General features: G+C 55.2%; 1 protein-coding gene across 1 annotated transcript in view; it reads left to right on the forward strand.

Annotated features, from left to right (window-relative positions):
- The window catches only part of LAMA3 (laminin subunit alpha 3), a 179,789-nt gene that overhangs the window by 114,705 nt on the left and 45,737 nt on the right, over positions 1-19,347 (forward strand). The window contains exons 35-41 of the mRNA XM_064170537.1: positions 1,819-1,928; positions 8,705-8,785; positions 10,625-10,731; positions 14,967-15,017; positions 15,346-15,497; positions 17,739-17,849; positions 18,651-18,762. Coding sequence (XP_064026607.1) covers positions 1,819-1,928; positions 8,705-8,785; positions 10,625-10,731; positions 14,967-15,017; positions 15,346-15,497; positions 17,739-17,849; positions 18,651-18,762 — 724 coding nt within the window. The remainder of the gene's footprint in view (positions 1-1,818; positions 1,929-8,704; positions 8,786-10,624; positions 10,732-14,966; positions 15,018-15,345; positions 15,498-17,738; positions 17,850-18,650; positions 18,763-19,347) is intronic.

A 19,347-nucleotide genomic window follows, 5' to 3' on the forward strand; every position in this document is an offset into this window, starting at 1 on the left:
TCTCACAAGTGGAGCACAAATGTAGCTCTTCAACCAAAAGGGAAGTTATGGCTCCCCTGTGCAGGGTGTGAGGCAGGAGCTGCTGATGTGGCTGAGGGAGTCTGAGTGTGAAGAAAGGTGGACAAGGAGTGTGAGAGGAGATGGGAGAGACAGGATCCTGTTCCATTGGTAGGGAATGATGTCCCTCTGCTGCAAAGCAGCTCACAGGTTGCATTGGGTTGGAAGTGAGGCTCAGAGGTCATCTTGTCCAACTACCTGCAGGGAGGCTGTAGCCAGGTGGGGTTGGGCTCTGCTGCCAGGCAACCAGCAACAGAACAAGGGGACACAGCCTCAAGCTGTGCCAGGGCAGGTCTAGGCTGGATGTGAGGAGGAAGTTGTTGTCAGAGAGAGTGATTGGCATTGGAATGGGCTGCCCAGGGAGGTGGTGGAGTGGCTGTGGCTGGAGGTGTTGCAGCCAAGCCTGGCTGGGGCACTTAGTGCCATGGTCTGGTTGACTGGATAGGGCTGGGTGCTAGGTTGGACTAGAAGAGCTTGGAGCTCTCTTCCAGCCTGCTTGATTCTCTGATTCTAAACCCCCTGCATTCAGCAGGGACATGTCCAACTAGAGCAGGCTGCCCAGGGCCTCATCAAGGCTAATCTTGAATATCTCCAGGGATGAGGCCTCAACCCCATCTCTGGGCAGCCTGTGCCAGTGTTTTCCCACTCTCATTGTGCAGAGCTTCCTCCTAATGTCCAACCAAAATCTCCCCTGCTCCAGTTTCAAACCAAATCCTTGACCTCTCCCCACAGGCCCCTCTGAGCAGTCCCTGCCCAGCCTGCCTGTAGGTCACCTGCAGATATTGACTGTACCTCTGGTGGGAGGTGTCCCTGCCCATGGAGGGGCTGGACCTGGATGAGCCTTAAGGTCCCTTCCAGCCCATTCTGTGACTCTATGAAAGACAGGAGGGAGTCCTTAGCATCCAGTGTTGATCTGAATCTACTAAGAGAAATGTAGTATTACTTTCCTTGCCTTGGGTTTCCCAGACTGTTCTTGGTCCCAGTGAATTGCTTTTGAAAGGTATCTGCCCTCTAACCAGTGCTGAGATGCCACATTTCCAGTCCCATTGCAGTGGTTCTAATTGGAATGTCAATGCACAGGGCAGTGCATCCAGGGAATGTTCCTCAGCAAGCTCCACATAGAATCATAGAACCAAGCAGGTTGGAAGAGACCTCCAAGCTCATTCAGCCCAACCTAGCACCCAGCCCTATCCAATCAACCAGACCAAGTGGCCCATCCAGGCTCTGCTTGAGCACCTCCAGGGGCAGCGACTCCACCTCCTCCCTGGGCAGCCCATTCCAGTGCCAATCACTCTCTCTGACAACAACTTCCTCCTCAAATCCAGCCTGAACCTGCCCTGGCACAGCATGAGGCTGTGTCCCCTTGTTTTGTCCCTGGCTGCCTGGCAGCAGAGCCCAACCCCACCTGGCTACAGCCTCCCTGCAGGCAGCAGTGAGCTCTGCCCTGAGCCTCCTCTGCTGCAGGCTGCACCCCCCCAGCTCCCTCAGCCTCTGATTGAGTGTCTGTGAAAATCTGGTTTGTTCTGCTCACTTCTCTGTTGCTTTTCCACACCTGTGAGCAACTTCTGCTTTTTATAATTGAAGACTGCCTGGGATCAATCTGTGCTGGTGCTGAGGGCAGTTGGGCAGCAAATGCTGAGCTATGTGGAAGGGAAAAAAGCTCTCCTCTGAGCAGCCTGGCTTGGGTGTGTTGGGGGTGAAGAGTGAGGGCAGAGTGGGTGGTGAAGCACTGCTAACTGTCTGGCTTGTTTCCTTCTGAAGAGCTGTCAGCACAACACTGCTGGGGAGAGATGTGAGCGCTGCCAGGATGGGTACTTTGGAGATGCCACTCAAGGGTCCTGCCGGGTGTGTCCTTGCCCTTACACTAACAGGTACAGTGAGAGGTGGTGAGTAGCTTGAGCAGAGGGGAAAGGGGAGAAACACAGACCCAACCAAACAGCAAAGCAAAGTAAAGCTCCCAACAGCCCTGGCACCACAGGAGGATAATGGTTTGGTCCTGTGTTCTCATATGGAGTCATAGAATGGTTTGGGTTGGAAGGGAGCTCAAAGCTCAGCCAGTTCCAACCCCTGCCATAGACAGGGACAGCTCCCACTAGAACAGGTTGCTCAAGGCCTCATTCAACCTGGCCTTGAACACCTCCAGGGAGGTTGTGGAGCACAGAAGCACCCAATGTGATCTTTGATCACATTGGGTGCTTCTGTGCTCCACAACCTCCCTGGGAAACCTGTGCCAGTGTCTCACCACCCTCAACCTGTGCCAGTGTCTCACCACCCTCAACCTGTGCCAGTGTCTCACCACCCTCACTGCAAACAACTTCTTCCTCACATCCACTTTCAATCTCCCCTCTGCCACTTCAAACCCATTCCTCCTCCTCCTCCTCCTGCCATTCCCAGACCTTGTCAATAGTCCCTCCCCAGCCCTCCTGCAGCCCCCTTCAGATCCTGCAAGGCCACACCAAGGTCTCCTCCAAGCCTTCTCCTCTCCAGGCTGCACAGCCCCAACTCTCTCAGCCTGTGCTCAGAGCAGAGCTGCTGCAGCCCTCTCAGCATCTTGGTGGCCTCCTCTGGCCTGGCTCCAACACTTCCATGTCCTGCTTGTGCTGGGGGCTCCAGAACTGTACACATCACCCAACATAGAATCACAGAATTGGTTCAATTGGAAAAACTCCCTAAGCTCATCCAGTCCAAACATCAACCCAGCCCCACCATGGCTGCCAAACCCTGGCCTCAAGTGCCATGGCCACACCCTTCTACTACACCTCCAGCCATGGGCACTCCCCCACCTCCCTGGGCAGCCTCTACAAATCCCTGACCACTCCTGCACCAAAGACATTTTTCCTCCTCTCCAACCTAACCCTCCCCTGGCACAAGTTCAGGACATTTCTTCTCCTTCTATCACCTGAGCCCAGGGAGCAGAGCCCAACCCCCACCTGCCTGCAGCCTCATCTTAGGGAGGTTGGAAGGGACCTCAAAGCTCATTCAGCTCCAATCCCCTGCCTAAGGGGGTCACTCAAAGCCTCATCCAACCTGGTCCTGAACACCCTCAGCCTCCTCTTCTCCACACTAAGCCTCCCAGCTCCCCAGCTCTGTTCTCCAGACCCTTCCCCAGTTTTGTTGCCCTTCTCTGGACCTGCTCCAGCCCCTCGATGTCCTTCTGGCAGTGAGGGGCCCAAAACTGAAGCCAGGACTCAAGGTGTGGCCTCCCCAGTGCCCAGCACAGGGGCACAATCCCTGCCTGTTCCTGCTGGCCACACATCAGACCTGTGTCAGGCATGTCAGACCTGTGTCAGGCATGTCAGACCTGTGTCAGGCATGTCAGACCAGCAGGTGCTTGGTCCCAGCTGTGTGGTTTTTAGGATCCCCATTGTGCCTCATTCCCTGACCCACAAGCACACTGCTCATGGCCCTGGGGGAGCCCCAGAGGGTTGTACTGGGCTCATACAAACTCAGCAGTTACTCCATGGTCAGGAAGATGGGGTGAAGGTCTTGTCCCTTGGTGGGCATGTCCAGAGCTTTTCTTGTTTCACTGAGATGCAAGATGTAAGTGATCTTTAGGCTCATCTTTAGCAGCATTACTCTGGCTAGCAGAGTGATGATGATGGAGTGTGCCCTTTGTGTGAATTCTGAGTCATGGAATCCCTTGTGTTGGAAGGGGCCCCAAAGCTCATCCACTTCCAACCCCCTGCCATGGGCAGGGACACCTACCACCAGCACAGCTTGCTCAAGGCCTCATCCAGCCTGGTCTTGAACACCTCCAGGGATGATGCATCCACAACCTCCCTGGGCTGCCTGTGTCTCACCAGCCTCACTGGAGAGAATTTCTTCCTGTTCTCCAGTCTCAATGTTCCCTCTCCCAGCTCAAAGCCATTCCCCATCACCCTCATAGCAACAAAATTCATAGAATCAAGCAGGTTGGAAAAAAACTCCAAGACCTAGCCCCCAGCCCTGCCCAGCCAACCAGACCATGGCACTAAGTGCCCCAGCCAGGATTGGCTTCAACACCTCCAGCCACAGCCACTCCACCACCTCCCTGGGCAGCCCATTCCAATGCCAATCACTCTCTCTGACAACAACTTCCTCCTCACATCCAGCTGAGACCTGCCCTGGCACAACTTGAGGCTGTGTCCCCTTGATCTGTTACTGCTTGCCTGGCAGCAGAGCCCAACCCCACCTGGCTACAGCCTCCCTGCAGGCAGCTGCAGGCAGCAATGAGCTCTGCCCTGAGCCTCCTCTGCTGCAGGCTGCACCCCCCCAGCTCCCTCAGCCTCTCCTCACAGGGCTGTGCTCCAGGCCCCTCCCCAGCCTTGCTGCCCTTCTCTCAACACCTTCCAGCACCTCAACATCTCTCCTGAGAACTGAGGAGCCCAGAACTGGACACAGCACTCAAGGTGTGTCCTGAGCAGTGCTGAGCACAGGGGCAGAAGAACCTCCCTTGTCCTGCTGCCCACATATTTCCTTGGATCCAGTCATGATCCCAGACTTTCTAAGCAGGCAGTAGCCTGTATTTTAGCCACACTGTTTGTCATGCTTGTGAGCTATCTGGAGAGCAGGGACAAGTGGAGCTCCTCAGGGAACTCTGCTGGGTCCAGTGCTGTTTAACATCTTTGTCACTGACATGGGCAGTGGCATTGAGGCACCCTCAGCAAGTTAGCTGATGGCACCAAGCTGTGTGGTGCTGGACTCACCTGAGGGCAGGACTGGCATCCAGGAGGATTTTGACAGGCTTGAGAAGTGGTCAGTGCCAGCTGCAGGAGGTTCAGTGAGTCACAATGCTAGGTCCTGAGGCTGGGCTGGGCACAAATCCAGGCTGGGTGCAGAGAGGGTTGAGAGCAGCCCTGAAGAAAGAGCCCTGGGGGTGTTGAGCAGCTCCCCAGGAGCCAGCAGCGCCTCCTGCAGCCCAGCAGGCAGCTGTGTGCTGGCTGCAGCCAGAGCAGTGTGGGCAGCAGGGCAGCAGAGGGGATTGTGCCCCTTGGCTCTGCTCAGACCTTACCTCCAATCCTGCCTCCAGTGCTGCTGTCCCCAGCAGGAGGACACAGAGCTGCTGGAGTGAGGGCAGAGGAGGGCACAGAGATGCTGCCAGGGCTGGAGCAGCTCTGCTGTGAGCACTGCTGAGGGAGCTGGGGGTGTGCAGTCTGGAGAGAAGGCTCCAGGGGGGCCTCAGAGCTGCTGCCAGTGCCTGAAGGGATCCTGCAGGAAGGCTGCAGAGAGACTTCTGCTGAGGGTGTCTGAGCCAGGCCAAGGGGGAATGGTTTGGAGCTGAGGGAGAACAGGGTTAGAGTGGAGCAGAGGAAGAAGTTGTTCAGTGTGAGGGTGCTGAGACTCTGGCACAGGCTGCCCGAGGAGGTTGTGGCTGCCCCCTTTGTGGGGGTGTCCAAGGCCAGGTTGGATGAAGCCTTGAGCAGCTGAGTCCAGTTGAGAGGTGTCCCTGCTTGTGGTGGTGGGGTTGGAGCAGATGATCTTTGAGCTCCCTTCCAGCCTGAGCCATGCTGTGATTCTGTGCTAAATAAAATCAAATCATTCCTTTTAAAGCTAACTTATGAATTGCTGAAGGCACCACACAGCCTTTGCCAGGTGCTTTGGCAAGCACCAGGGAGCCTTAAGCAGGAGGTTTACAGGAGCAGACACTAGGCAGGTTTTTCATCTATCAGAGAACTCTCTGATGGTTCTGGTTTTGACAGCCTTGGCCTCTCACTATCATACTGCAGGTGCTTGCCTGAGGCTGGCTGCACAGATTTTTATTCATCTTTTGCTCTAAAAGCACTGAAATACCTAAGGAGACCATAAACCTGTGCAGCTTCAGAGCTGCACATCAGCTATCTGGTGGTACAGACCATCCACAGAATCTCAGAGCATTAGAGGTTGGAAGGGACCTCCAGAGATCATCCAGGCCAAGGCAGCACCACCCAGGGCAGGGCACACAGGAAGGCATCCAGGCAGGTTTGGAAAGTCTCCAGAGCAGGAGACTCCACAGCCTCTCTGGGCAGCCTGCTCCAGGGCTCTGCCACCCTCACTCTAAAGAAGTTTCTCCTCCTGTTGAGGTTGAACCTTCTCTGGTCCAGTTTGTCTCCATTGATCCTTATTACATACACCACTCAAAAGAGCTTAGCCCCAGCCACTTGCCCCCACCCCTCAGATATTTGCACACACTGATCAGATCTCCTCTCAGTCTTCTCTTCTCCACACTAACCAGCCCCAGGGCTCTCAGTCTCTCTCCACAGGGAGATGCTCAAGTCCCCAAATCATCCTCGTGGCTCTCTGCTGGACTCTCTCCTGAACTGGGGAGCCCCAAACTGGACACAATATTGCAGCTGTGGTCTCAGCAGGGAAGAGCAGAGGGGGAGAAGAACCTCCCTAGCCCTGCTAGCCACACTTTTCCTGATGCCCCCCAGGGTGCCCTTGGCTCTCCTGGCCACAAGGGCACATTGTTGCCCATGCAGCACTTGCTGCCCAGCAGAACTCTGAGGTCTTTCCCCATAGAGCTGCTTTCCAGCAGGGCAGCCCCAACCTGTACTGGTTCCTGCTGCTATTCCTGCCCAGCTGCAGGCCCCTGCACTTGTCCTTATTGTGGTTAGCCTTTGTCCAGCTTTCTGGATCTTGCTGGATGGTAGCACAGCCTGAGGGGTGTCAGCCACCCCCCTCCCCCCCCCAGTTCTGCATCATCAGGGAACTCAGAATCACAGAATCAGTCAGGGTTGGAAGGCACCACAAGGAGCAGGCAGTGCCAACCCCCCTGCCATGCCCAGGGACACCCTACCCTAGAGCAGGCTGCACACAGCCTCAGCCAGCCTGGCCTTAAACACCTCCAGCCATGGGGCCTCAACCCCCTCCCTGGGCAACCCATTCCAGCCTCTCACCACTCTCATGCTCAACAACTTCCTCCTCACCTCCAGCCTCACTCTCCCCACCTCCAGCTTTGCTCCATTCCCCCCACTCCTGCCACTCCTTGATATCCTGAAAAGTCCCTCCCCAGCTCTCTTTTAGCCCCCTTCAGGTCCTGGAAGGCCACAAGAGGGACACCTGGGAGCCTCCTCTGCTCCAGCCTGCACAGCCCCTTGCTGAGGGTGCACTCAGTGCACTCATCCAGGAGGTTGATCCCTGACGTGGAAATGCATCCCACCTGCATGATTGGAGGTGACAGCTTTCCACCTGGTCAAATTATCAGTGCAGGCACCTCCTGGACACACAGACCTGCTTTATCCAACTAGGTTAAAAAATAGACACAGCAAACATGACCTATCCCTGCTCCACCTCCTGCCTTCCCCTGCCCAAACATTGGCCTCCAAATGCATTTCCATCTGGGCAAGCCTGCTTAGACAGAGCACACACAAAAAAGGTTCCTTGTGTTCACCAGATATACTCTAGGGCTCTCTCAGGTGCTACACAACTCTGTCCTGCCTTGAGTTAAAACCAGCCCCAAACAGTATTAGCTACAGGGAAGTATCTTCTAATGTTTGCAGCCATAGAAAAGAGAACCCAAACTGCCTGGAGGAGGAAGTGTTGTCTAGCACAGGCTGTTGAGTCTTGCCTGCTAAGAGAAAATAGCTCCTCAGACTTAGCTTCTTTCAGAACATCACAATCAGGGTTTATTTTAGGCATTCCTTTGGGTTGTGAACGATTGTACTCAGTGCTGAGGGGCAGGAAATCATGGGATGGTTTAGATCAGAAGGGAGCTCAAAGCTCAGCCAGTTCCAACCCCCTGCCATGGGCAGGGACACCTCCCACTAGAGCAGGTTGTTCAAGGTCTCATCCAGGCTGGTCCTGAGCACCTCCAGGGAGGTTGTGGAGCACAGAAGCACCCAATGTGATCTTTGATCACATTGGGTGCTTCTGTGCTCCACAACCTCCCTGGGAAACCTGTGCCAGTGTCTCACCACCCTCAACCTGTGCCAGTCTCTCACCACCCTCACTGCAAACAACTTCTTCCTCACATCCACTTTCAATCTCCCCTCTGCCACTTCAAACCCATTCCTCCTCCTCCTGCCATTCCCAGCTCTCCTGGAGCCCCCTTCAGACCCTGCAAGGCCACTCCAAGGTCTCCTCCAAGCCTTCTCCTCTCCAGGCTGCACAGCCCCAACTCTCTCAGCCTGTGCTCAGAGCAGAGCTGCTGCAGCCCTCTCAGCATCTTGGTGGCCTCCTCTGCACTGCCTCCAACACTTCCATGTCCTGCTTGTGCTGGGGGCTGCAGAACTGCCCCCAGGACTGCAGGTGGGGTGTGAGGAGAGCAGAGCCAAGGGGCAGAATCCCCTCCCTTGCCCTGTGCCCACACTGCTCTGGCTGCAGCCCAGCACAGGGTTGTGTCTGGGCTGCACTCACACTGCAGGCTCCTGTTGAGCTTTTCATCACCCCAGACCCCCAGGTCCTGTTCCTCAGGGCTGCTCTCAGCCATTCCCCACCCAGCCTGGAGCTGTGCTTGGGACTGCACCCACCCAGATGCAGGACTTCAATTTTCTTTCAGTGTAAGGAAAGAGTTTGTAGGAAAAGCAGAGTTAGTCACAGCAACTGATGTGGCAGCAGCAACATAGCTGGGAAGGAGCTGGGTAGTATAAAAACATTTTCATCTGAAAGTCATTTCACTGAGCTTAGCCTTCTGGAGTGTCCAACCTGTTTGATGATCTGCTCACAGCTGCCTTTTTGCTGCTTCTCTAAGGTTTGCAACTGGCTGTGTGGCAAATGGTGAAGACATTCAGTGTCTCTGCAAAGAAGGCTACGCTGGAGTGCGCTGTGAGCGGTAGGTGCCTTGGGCTGGGAGGCTCAGGGATTCATGGAATGGTTTGCTTGGAAGGGGTCTTAAAGAGCATCCAGTTCCAACCCCCTGCCTGGCCAGGGGTACCTCCTCCTAGCCCAGCTTGCTCAAGGCCTCAGCCATCCTGGCTTTCCAGGCAGGGGCAGCCACAACCTCCCTGGGCAACCCCTTCCAGTGTCTCTCCACCATCACTCTAAAGAATTTCTTCCTAATCTCCAGTCTAAATTTCTCTAAGCTTTTTGAGAGACAGATGGGATGTTGGGAAGAATTTCTTAACTGGGAGGGCTCCCCAGGAAGGCTGTGGAGTCTCCTTCTCTGGAGACTTTCATGGCCTGTATGGATGTGTTCCTCTGTGACCTGAGCTAGATTGTATGGTCCTGCTCTGGCAGGGGAGTTGGGTGCTGTGTCCAGTGCTGGGCTCCTCCATTCAGGAGAGATGTTGAGGTGCTGGAAGGTGTTTGGAGAAGGGCAGCAAGGCTGGGGAGGGGCCTGGAGCACAGCCCTGTGAGGAGAGTGCAGTGTGCCCAGGTGGCCAAGAGAGCCAGTGGCATCCTGGCCTGCATCAGGAATGGTGTGGCCAGCAGGGGCAGGGAGGTCATTCTGCCCCTGTACTCTGCACTGCTTAGACCTCACCTTGAGTGCTGTGTTCAGTTCTGGGCCCCCCAGTTTAGGAGGGACATTGAGATGCTTGAGCGTGTCCAGAGAAGGGCAACGAGGCTGGGGAGAGGCCTTGAGCACAGCCCTACGAGGAGAGGCTGAGGGAGCTGGGATTGGTTAGCCTGGAGAAGAGGAGGCTCAGGGGAGACCTCATTGCTGTCTGCAACTACCTGAGGGGAGGTTGTGGCCAGGAGGAGGTTGCTCTCTTCTCTCAGGTGGCCAGCACCAGAACAAGAGGACACAGCCTCAAGCTGTGCCAGGGGAAATTTAGGCTGGAGGTGAGGAGAAAGTTCTTCCCTGAGAGAGTCATTGGACACTGGAATGGGCTGCCCGGGGAGGTGGTGGAGTCGCCGTCCCTGGAGCTGTTCAAGGCAGGACTGGACGTGGCACTTGGTGCCATGGTCTGGCCTTGAGCTCTGTGGTAAAGGGTTGGACTTGATGAGCTGTGAGGTCTCTTCCAACCCTGATGATACTGTGAGACTGTGATACTGTGTGCAGCCTGGAGGTCTCTTCCAACCCAGACCAGCCTATGACTTCCAGCTTCCTTAGTTAACCACTCTGGACAACCTATTTTCCTTATAACCACCTTGGTGCTCCCACACTCAGCAGCCTGCTGGCAGATGGCAAGAGGAGGTGCCACCCAGCAAGGGTGACATTGGCACTCAGTGCCACTGCTGTCTGAAGTCTCAGCATGGGCTTGCAGGGTGCTCCTGCTCAGGAGGTGTTCTCTGGTGGGGTCACACAGCAGAAGGAGTTGGGTTGCTGGGTTAAGCCTCATCAAGTTCTCTATGTCTGTCTCTGTTTGTTTGAACCTGAGGGAGTTATTCCTCTCCCAGCATTGTGGGAGGTCTTTGATTTGTGGAAAACATTTCTGCTGCCCTTGGGAAGGTATTTTCAGTGTGGTGCAGGGATGCTGTGAAGGAAAAAGAGCCCAATTTTGCCTGAGCCAGGCCATGGAACCAAAAGCCCTTGGAAGTTTCTTCAGGAGAATGACTGTGGGGTGGGTTTGGTTGTTTGTTTCTTGTTGGGTTTAGGGGTTTGGGAAGGGGTTTTAAGCTGTTTGGGGTTTTGTTTGTTTGCTCCTGGGGTGTTTCTGTCAAGGGAAAGTGCATTTCACAACAGTAGCTTCAGATGTTTAATGAAAAATGTCTCTCTCTCTCTCTTTAGCTGTGCTCCAGGGTACTTTGGAAACCCACAGAAATATGGAGGCTACTGTCAGAAGTGTAACTGTGCCAGCAATGGGCAGCTGGGCAGCTGTGACCACCTGACAGGAGGTAGGAGAGGAGCTGGGCACAGGGCAGGCAGCATTGCTTTCTCTCTGGCAAGCAGGGAGGGAGGCTGCTCAGCTCCCTGAGCTGAAGGGAGGATGCAGCTGCTTAGCTCCCTGGGCTGAAGGGAGGATGCAGCTGCTTAGCTCCCTGGGCTGAAGGGAGGATGCAGCTGCTTAGCTCCCTGAGCTGAAGGGAGGATGCAGCTGCTTAGCTCCCTGAGCTGAAGGGAGGATGCAGCTGCTTAGCTCCCTGAGCTGAAGGGAGGATGCAGCTGCTTAGCTCCCTGAGCTGAAGGGAGGATGCAGCTGCTTAGCTCCCTGAGCTGAAGGGAGGATGCAGCCTTGCAGGAAGTGCAGGGCAGCTGTGACAAAAAGTAAGGTGCCCTGCAGCAGAACACCATGGGGGCTGTCCTGAGCCATCAGGTTCAACCTGTTACCTATTTGGTCCTGTGGTTCCTTTCATAAATAGAATCATTGAATGGGTTTGGGTTGGAAGGGACCTTAAAGCTCACCCAGTTCCAGCCTCCTGCCATGGGCAGGGACACCTCCCACCAGCACAGCTTGCTCAAGGCCTCAGCCAACCTGGTCTTGAACACCTCCAGGTACAGGACATCCACAGTCTCCCTGGGCTGTCCCCACAGGGTCAGACCTGACCATTAAGATGGTCAGGTCTGACCCTGTGGGGACAGGCTGGGGAGTTGGGGCTGTGCAGCCTGGAGAAGAGAAGGCTGCAGGGAGAGCTTAGAGCAGCCTGGCAGTGCCTGAAGGGGCTGCAGGAGAGCTGGGGAGGGACTTGTGACAAGGGCTGGGAGTGCCAGGATGGGGGGCAATGGGTTGAAGCTGGAAGAGGGGAGAGTGAGAGTGGAGATGAGGCAGCAATTCTTCCCGGTGAGGTGGGTGGGCTGGAGCTGGCACAGATTCACACAGTCTCACAGTATCAGCAAGGTTGGAAGAGACCTCACAGATCATCAAGTCCAACCCTTTAGCACAGAGCTCAAGGCCAGACCATGGCACCAAGTGCCACGTCCAGTCCTGCCTTGAACAGCTCCAGGGACGGCGACTCCACCACCTCCCCGGGCAGCCCATTCCAGTGTCCAATGACTCTCTCAGGGAAGAACTTTCTCCTCACCTCCAGCCTAAATCTCCCCTGGCACAGCCTGAGGCTGTGTCCTCTCCTTCTGGTGCTGGCCACCTGAGGGAAGAGAGCAACCTCCTCCTGGCCACAACCACCCCTCAGGTAGTTGCAGACAGCAATGAGGTCTCCCCTGAGCCTCCTCTTCTCCAGGCTAACCAATCCCAGCTCCCTCAGCCTCTCCTCGTAGGGCTGTGCTCAAGGCCTCTCCCCAGCCTCGTTGCCCTTCTCTGGACACGCTCAAGCATCTCAATGTCCCTCCTAAACTGGGGGGCCCAGAACTGAACACAGCACTCAAGGTGTGGTCTAAGCAGTGCAGAGTACAGGGGCAGAATGACCTCCCTGCTGCTGCTGGCCACACCATTCCTGATGCAGGCCAGGATGCCACTGGCTCTCTTGGCCACCTGGGCACACTGCTGGCTCATGTTCAGGTGGGTATCAATCAGCACCCCCAGATCCCTCTCTGTCTGGCTGCTCTCAGCCACTCCGACCCCAGCCTGTATCTCTGCATGGGGTTGCTGTGGCCAAAGTGCAGCACCCTGCACTTGGAGCTATTGAAGCCATCCCCTTGGACTCTGCCCATCTGTGCAGGGTTCCTCCCAACCCAGCCTATTCGGTTGCATTTCTAAGGGCCTGAGCCTTCATGCCTCAGGCTCTCTTTAGCTCAGTTCATTTCAGTCCTACTCAGAAACACAAAGGCCACTGTGTCTGAAAAGGACCTTTACTATCCCATAGTTCCATTCCCCCCAAAAAATTGCATTTTCCTTTCCCTGCAGAGAGCTTTTCCTGCTCAGATGTTAGTGAGATCTCAAAAGAGTATCTCCTGATGTCTCCAGAGCTCTTCATTTCCCTGCACTGCTCTGCAGGCTGCATTCACACAGCTGCCAGGGGGCAGAGCAGGCAGAAAGCCATCAGCTGATGTGAGCTGCTGGGGCAACTTTCCAACGGCTGCTTCACAGAACCTCAGAGTGGTTTAGCTTGGAAGAGACCTTAAAGATCATCCAGTTCCAATCCCCCCCTTCCATGGGCAGGGATATCTTCCACTAGCCCAGCTTGCTCAAGGCCACATCTAACCTGGCTTGAAGGCTCCACAGCTTCTCTGGTCAATCTGCTCCTGTGCCTCACCACCCTCATGGGGACGAATTGCTTCCTGCTGGCTCATCTCAACCCACCTTCTTCCAGTGTGAAGCCATCAGCCCTTGTTCTCATTTCATATTTCATCCCTGAAGTAATGCACCTTTCTCCTATCCATAGCCTGTGTGGCCCAGAGCCAGGCAGTGTTTCATGTTTTGTCATTCCTTTCCTTTTTGAAGCAGGAGTTTGCTGGGACAAACTCACCTGCAGGGCAAAATTCAACGAGCCTGCTTGTGCCCAGCTTGTCTGCAGCTCTGTGTCCTGATCACCCTTTTCTCTGCACAAGGAGCTAAGCTCCCTGTGATCATCAGCACAGCATGTTCTAGCAGGTTCCCTCTGCCTGATGTTGGGCACTTGGCCAGGCTTTCCCATTCCACCATCTCTTGGCTGCTGCTGGTTGTGCACAAGCTGGAGGAAGAGTTGTGCTTGACTGGGACCTGACTGAGGCTGCTGAAATGTGGCTGCTGTTGGCTGCATTCCACAACAGCACAACTGCACCAGGACTGCAATTTGGTAGACTCACAGATTCGTGGAATGGGTTGGGTTGGAAGGGACCTCTAGGATCATCCAATTCCAGCCCCCTGCCATGGGCAGGGACACCTCCCACCAGCACAGCTTGCTCAAAGCCTCAGCCAGCCTGGCTGTCCCCAGGGAGGGGACAGCCACAGCCTCCTGGGCAGCCTGTGCCAGTGTCTCACCAGCCTCACTGCAAAGAGTTTCTTCCTCATCTCCAGTCTCAATCTCCTCTCTCCCACCTTCATGGCATTGCTTCTCATCCTGTCCCTCCCAGCCCTTGTCACAAGTCCCTCCCCAGCAACCCTGCAGCCCCTTCAGGCACTGCAAGGCTGCTCTAAGCTCTCCCTGCAGCCTTCTCTTCTGCAGGCTGAACAGCTCCAACTCTCCCAGCCTGTCCCCACAGGGGAGCTTCTCCAGCCCTCTGATTGCCTCTGGACCCTCTCCAGCAGTTCCATGACCTTTTGCTGGAGGCCCCAGAACTGCAGTGCTGCAGGTGAGGGCTGAGCAGAGGGGCAGAATCCCCTCCCTGTGCTGCTGCTCTCCCTGCTCTGGCTGCAGCCAGCACACAGCTGGCTCTGGGCTGCCAGTGACCAGTGTTGGCTGCTGGGCACTTTGGCACCACCTGACACCCCCAAGGCCTTCCCAGAACTGCTCTCAAACCACTCCTCACCCTGGTGCAGGACCTTGCACTTGTGTTTGCTGAACTTGATGAGGCTGGCTTGGGCCCCTCTCCAGTCCCTCTGGATGCCATCCATCTGGATGCTGAGGTTGTACCTCTGCCCTGGGTAAAATCTTTAGCAGTATAGCCTTGGCTCTTGTCCTGGTGGGGTCATCCTAGGCAAATTCTAGTCCTGCATTCAGCACACTTCAGTCTCCTTTGAGGGATGGTAAAGGAGCATGTCTAGAGATGGGCAACAAAGCTGCTGAAGGGCCTGGTAAGGAGCAGCTGAGGGAGCTGGGGGGGTTAGTGTGGAGCAGAGGAGGCTGAGGGCAGAGCTCATTGCTCTCTGCAGCTGCCTGAGAGGAGGCTGCAGGCAGGTGGGGGTTGGGCTCTGCTCTCTAGTCTCAGCTGATAGAAGGAGAGGAAATGTCCTGAACTTGTGCCAGGGGAGGGTTAGGTTGGAGAGGAGGAAAAATTTCTTTGGTGCAGGAGTGGTCAGGGATTGGCAGAGGCTGCCCAGGGAGGTGGTGGAGTGCCCATGGCTGGAGGTGTGGCCATGGCAGCTGGGGCCAGGGTTCAGTGGCCATGGTGGTGCTGGTTGCTGGTTGGACTGGATGAGCTTTGAGGGCTTTTCCATGCTCAAGCCCTCTGCACATGGCAGCTCATTCACAGCAGGTATGGAGTCGTGAACAGGCACCACTCTGTTGTGATGCCAACTGTGAAAGGGAGGGCAAAATGCAGCAGTGGCACTTGCAGCAGGCAGCTCTGGTCACTGATGCCACCCTTGTGATTTCAGAGTGCTTCCATAACCAACCCATGGATGTGGATCCCAATGAAGACTGTGACCGTAAGTGAGGGCTCTTAGCTTGCATTGCCTCCTGCTGGCTCTGGGCAGCTGCTGGTGACCCTCCTGAGGGTGGGAGTCCTTAGACAGGGCTGGAGGTGTCCTGCAATGAATCACTCAAACACAAACGTTCAGCCAGAGCCCTGGAGAAGTGATTGAAGAGGTGGTCAGCTGGCCAACTTCTGGCTCTGGTCCCTTTCCTCAACACTCTGGGCTCTGTTGTTGCCTCTGTTCTTCAGGCAGCCCCAGGTGACAAGCATCAAAGGGTTTGAGCTTAGTCACTGGCATGTTCTCTCTATGTGCTGTGTTCCTCTGCTCCTGCTGCCTGCAGCCTGTGACAGCTGTGTGATGACACTGCTGAAGGACCTGGGCACGATAGGTGATGAGATGCAGCTGATCAAGTCTCAACTGCAGAACGTCCACATGAGCAGCCACACCCTGGAGCAGATGAGACACCTGGAAACACGCATCAGGGACCTGAAGGTAGGCATCCACTGCATCCCTCCTGGCAAGAGGGCCAGTGGCACCCTGGGGGCATTAGGAGCAGTGCAGCCAGCAGATCCAGGGAGGTTCTCTTTCCCCTCTACACTGCCCTAGTGAGAGCCCACCTGGAATACTGCATCCAGCTCTGGACTCTCCAGCTCAGGAGGGACAGGCATCTACTGGAGAGAGCCCAACAGAGGGCTACAAGGATGCTGCAGGGACTAGAGCACTGCCAGAGGAGGAGAGGCTGAGAGCCCTGGGGCTGCTTAGTGTGGAGAGGAGAAGGCCAAGAGGGGATCTGAGCAATGGCTGCAAATCTCTGAGGGCTGGGGGACAGGAAGGAAGGGACAGGGACAGGCTCTGCTCTCTTGTGCCCTGGGATAGGACAAGGAGCAGTGGATGGAAACTGCAGCACAGGAAGCTCCACCTCAGCATGAGGAAGAACTTCTTGACTGTAAAGGTCCCAGAGCCCTGGCACAGGCTGCTCAGAGACTTTCAGGACCCATCTGGTTGTGTTCCTGGGTGACCTAGATTCTCTGATCCTGCTCTGGCAGGGCTTGGTCTGGAAGCTCTCCAGAAGGTCCTTTCCAACCCCTAACATCCTGTGAGCCTGGGATCTTGAATGGAGAAGAGCTGACCCTGAGTACTTAGGCCATCTTTTAGTCAGCTTGGAAAGGAACATACAGCAAGTTTTGATCTCCAGTGCCAGGTGCTGGCAGCATGGGCTTCACCTGCTGGAGGACAGCTTTAGTTACCACACAATCAGAGTCCTTGAGGTTGGACCCTTAAGTTGATCAATTCCAGCTCTTAATCCAGCACTGCTAACACCACCACTGGACCATAGAATCAGAGAATCCAGCAGCTTGGAAGAGACCTCCAAGCTTATCTAGTGCAACCTAGCCCCCAGCCCTGTCCAGTCAACCAGACCATGGCACTAAGTTGCTAAACATCCCATTAAAATGGGGGTGCCACATGTCATGCTCTGGAAGCCAATCAGGACCTCTGCTTTTCCTGAGCTCTGCTCCCCTGCTCACCCTTTTCAGTGGGGTCCAGTGGCAGGATGGGAAACCTGAAAGGAGGTTGCAGGGAGGAGAGGGTTGGTCACTTCTCCATAGTGTAAGGCAATAGGACAAGAGGAAATGGCCTGAAATTGTGCCAGGGGAGGGTTAGATTGGAGATGAGGAAAATTCTATTTGCTGCAAGAGTGGTCAGGGATTGGCAGAGGCTGCCCAGGGAGAAGGTGGAGTGCCCATGCCTGGAGGTGTCCAAGAAAGCTGTGGCACTTGGGGCCATGTTTTGATGGCCTTGGGGGAGTTGGGTTGATGGTTGGACTGGATGATCTCAGAGGGCTTCTCCAGCCCAAACCACTCTGATTTTACAGCAGAGGGCAGTGGGCAGAAACCAGAACACAGGAAATTCCTTCTAAAATTGAGGAGAAACTTCTTTGGTGTGGGGGTGCTGGAGTCCTGGAGCAGGCACTTCTCAGAGAGGTTTTGGAGTCTTCTTCACTGGAGAGATTCCAAACCCACCTGGACACTGCCATCTGGGCAACCTTCTCAGGGGTGACCCTGCCTTAGCAGTGGGGCTGAGCTGGATGATCTGCAGAGGTCCCTTCTGACCTCTGTCCCTTATGTTTATAAACATCTGAGGGCTGGGGGTCAGGAGGGGGGGACAGGCTCTGCTCACTGCTCCCTGAGATAGAACAAGCAGCAATGGATGGAAGCTGCAGCACAGGAGGTTCCAGCTCAACACAAGGGGGAACTTCTTGCCTGGAAGGGTCCCAGAGCACTGGGAGCCTGCCTCAAAGAGGCTGTGGAGTCTCCTTCTCTGGAGCCTTCCCAGCCCTGTCTGGATGTGTTCCTGTGTGCCCTGAGCTGGATTGTGTGGTCCTGCTCTGGCAGGGGGGTTGGACTCAATGACCTCCTTGGGTCCCTTCCAACTCCTAACATCCTGTGACCCCCACCACCATTGTGTGAGACCTCTGCCTCTGAGGTCTCCCTGTACTTCTCTTTTCTAGCACTTCCTGGCTCCACATTACCCCAAACCCCCAACATTCCTTCTGCCAGTTCCAAGACTCACCCCCCCCAAAGATTCCTCTGCTCACCAGGGTTTGGGCAGCAATTGGTCAACCTTCATGCTGCTGCTTTTATTTACCTTGGGTAAAGAGCTAACCCAGTGAAGATTTGCCTTCTGCCTCCCAGCTGTGGGTGGTTGATTTGTTCATCTTTGCCTTCTCTCCAGGTGTCTCTGGACGGTTACCGTGCTGGGGTTCATAACCAGGCTTCCAAGGTGGATCAGCTGGAGGCAGAACTCATCAACCTGACCCATGATGTAAATGCTCTCCAGGAAAAGGTGACTGAACCAAATCAACCTCAAACTGCACATCTCCTGCTGTATCCAGCTATAGAAAAGAGGAGCTGCTGGCAGCTCTGGTGATGAAAATGTTTCCTCCTTGCAGGGTTGTGCCTCAAGTAGCACGACCAGCTGGGGCCAGAGTGGCTGAGAGCAGCCAGGCAGAGAGGGAGCTGGGGGTGCTGGCAGAGAGGAGCTGCAGAGGAGGCAGCAGTGCCCAGGTGGGCAGCAGAGCCAATGGCATCCTGGGCTGGCTCAGGAGCAGTGTGGGCAGCAGGACAAGGGAGGTTCTTGTGCCCCTGTGCTCAGCACTGCTCAGGACACACCTTGAGTGCTGTGTCCAGTTCTGGGCTCCTCCATTGCAGAGAGATGTTGAGGTGCTGGAAGGTGTTGAGTGAAGGGCATCAAGGCTGGGGAGGGGCCTGGAGCACAGCCCTGTGAGGAGAGGCTGAGGGAGCTGGGGGGGTGCAGCCTGCAGCAGAGGAGGCTCAGGGCAGAGCTCATTCTTCTGCCAGCCACCCAGCAACAGGGGACACAGTCTCAAGCTGTGCCAGGGCAGGTCTAGGCTGGATGTTAGGAGGAGTTGCTGTCAGAGAGAGTGATTGGCACTGGAATGGGCTGCCCAGGGAGGTGGTGGAGTGGCTGTGGCTGGAGGTGTTGAAGCCAAGCCTGGCTGGGGCACTTAGTGCCATGGTCTGGTTGGTTGGGCAGGGCTGGGTGCTAGGTTGGGCTGGCTGAGCTTGGAGCTCTCTTCCAACCTGCTTGATTCTATGATTCTAATCTACTGCTTCCCCCTCCTAGGCTGAGATGAACTACAAAGCAGCTGAGATGTTATTCAGTAACTTTGGCCAAACTCATCAGAAGGGGAAGGATTTGGTTTCAAGAATACAAATAGTTGTCAACAATATACAAGGTAAAAAGAGTTCCCAATTTCAGAGCATGTTTGGGTGTATGGATTCTCTTCAGCTTCTCTCCAATATTCTTAATTGAGCCTGAGAGGTTTTCTTAGAAAATAACTTCACAGATCCAAATTTAGAGCTGTGGAATTCACTTTGCTTATTAGAAATCTAAGATCTAATCTAAGATCCCTCTTGGAATCTAAGATCTAAGGTAGGTTAGGAGCCTGGAGTGGACAGGGACAGAGGACCTTTGCCACAGGGACATCAGCACTGACAAGCTGACTTTCCTGACTTCAGCTTGGCTTCCTGTCCTAGATTCTTATGTTAGAAACTCAAAATGATTGCTGTGAACTTGGTCATACAGGTCAAAATGTCAGGCCTGATGCCACCTCCCTAGCTCTGGCCATGTGACATTTGACAGTTCATACAAAGTGGCTCTGGAAAGCTGCCCAGCAGAGACAGCCCTGGGGGTGCTGGCTGAAGATGAGCCAAGGTGTGCCCAGGAGGCCAGGAAGCCACCAGCATCCTGGTCTGGATCAGCAGTGGTGTGGCCAGCAGGAGCAGGGCAGAGATTGCCACCTGTACTCACCACTAATGTG

Source organism: Pogoniulus pusillus, chromosome 34 (genome assembly GCF_015220805.1).
Source record: "Pogoniulus pusillus isolate bPogPus1 chromosome 34, bPogPus1.pri, whole genome shotgun sequence".
In the NCBI taxonomy this organism is placed as follows: Eukaryota; Metazoa; Chordata; class Aves; order Piciformes; family Lybiidae; genus Pogoniulus; species Pogoniulus pusillus.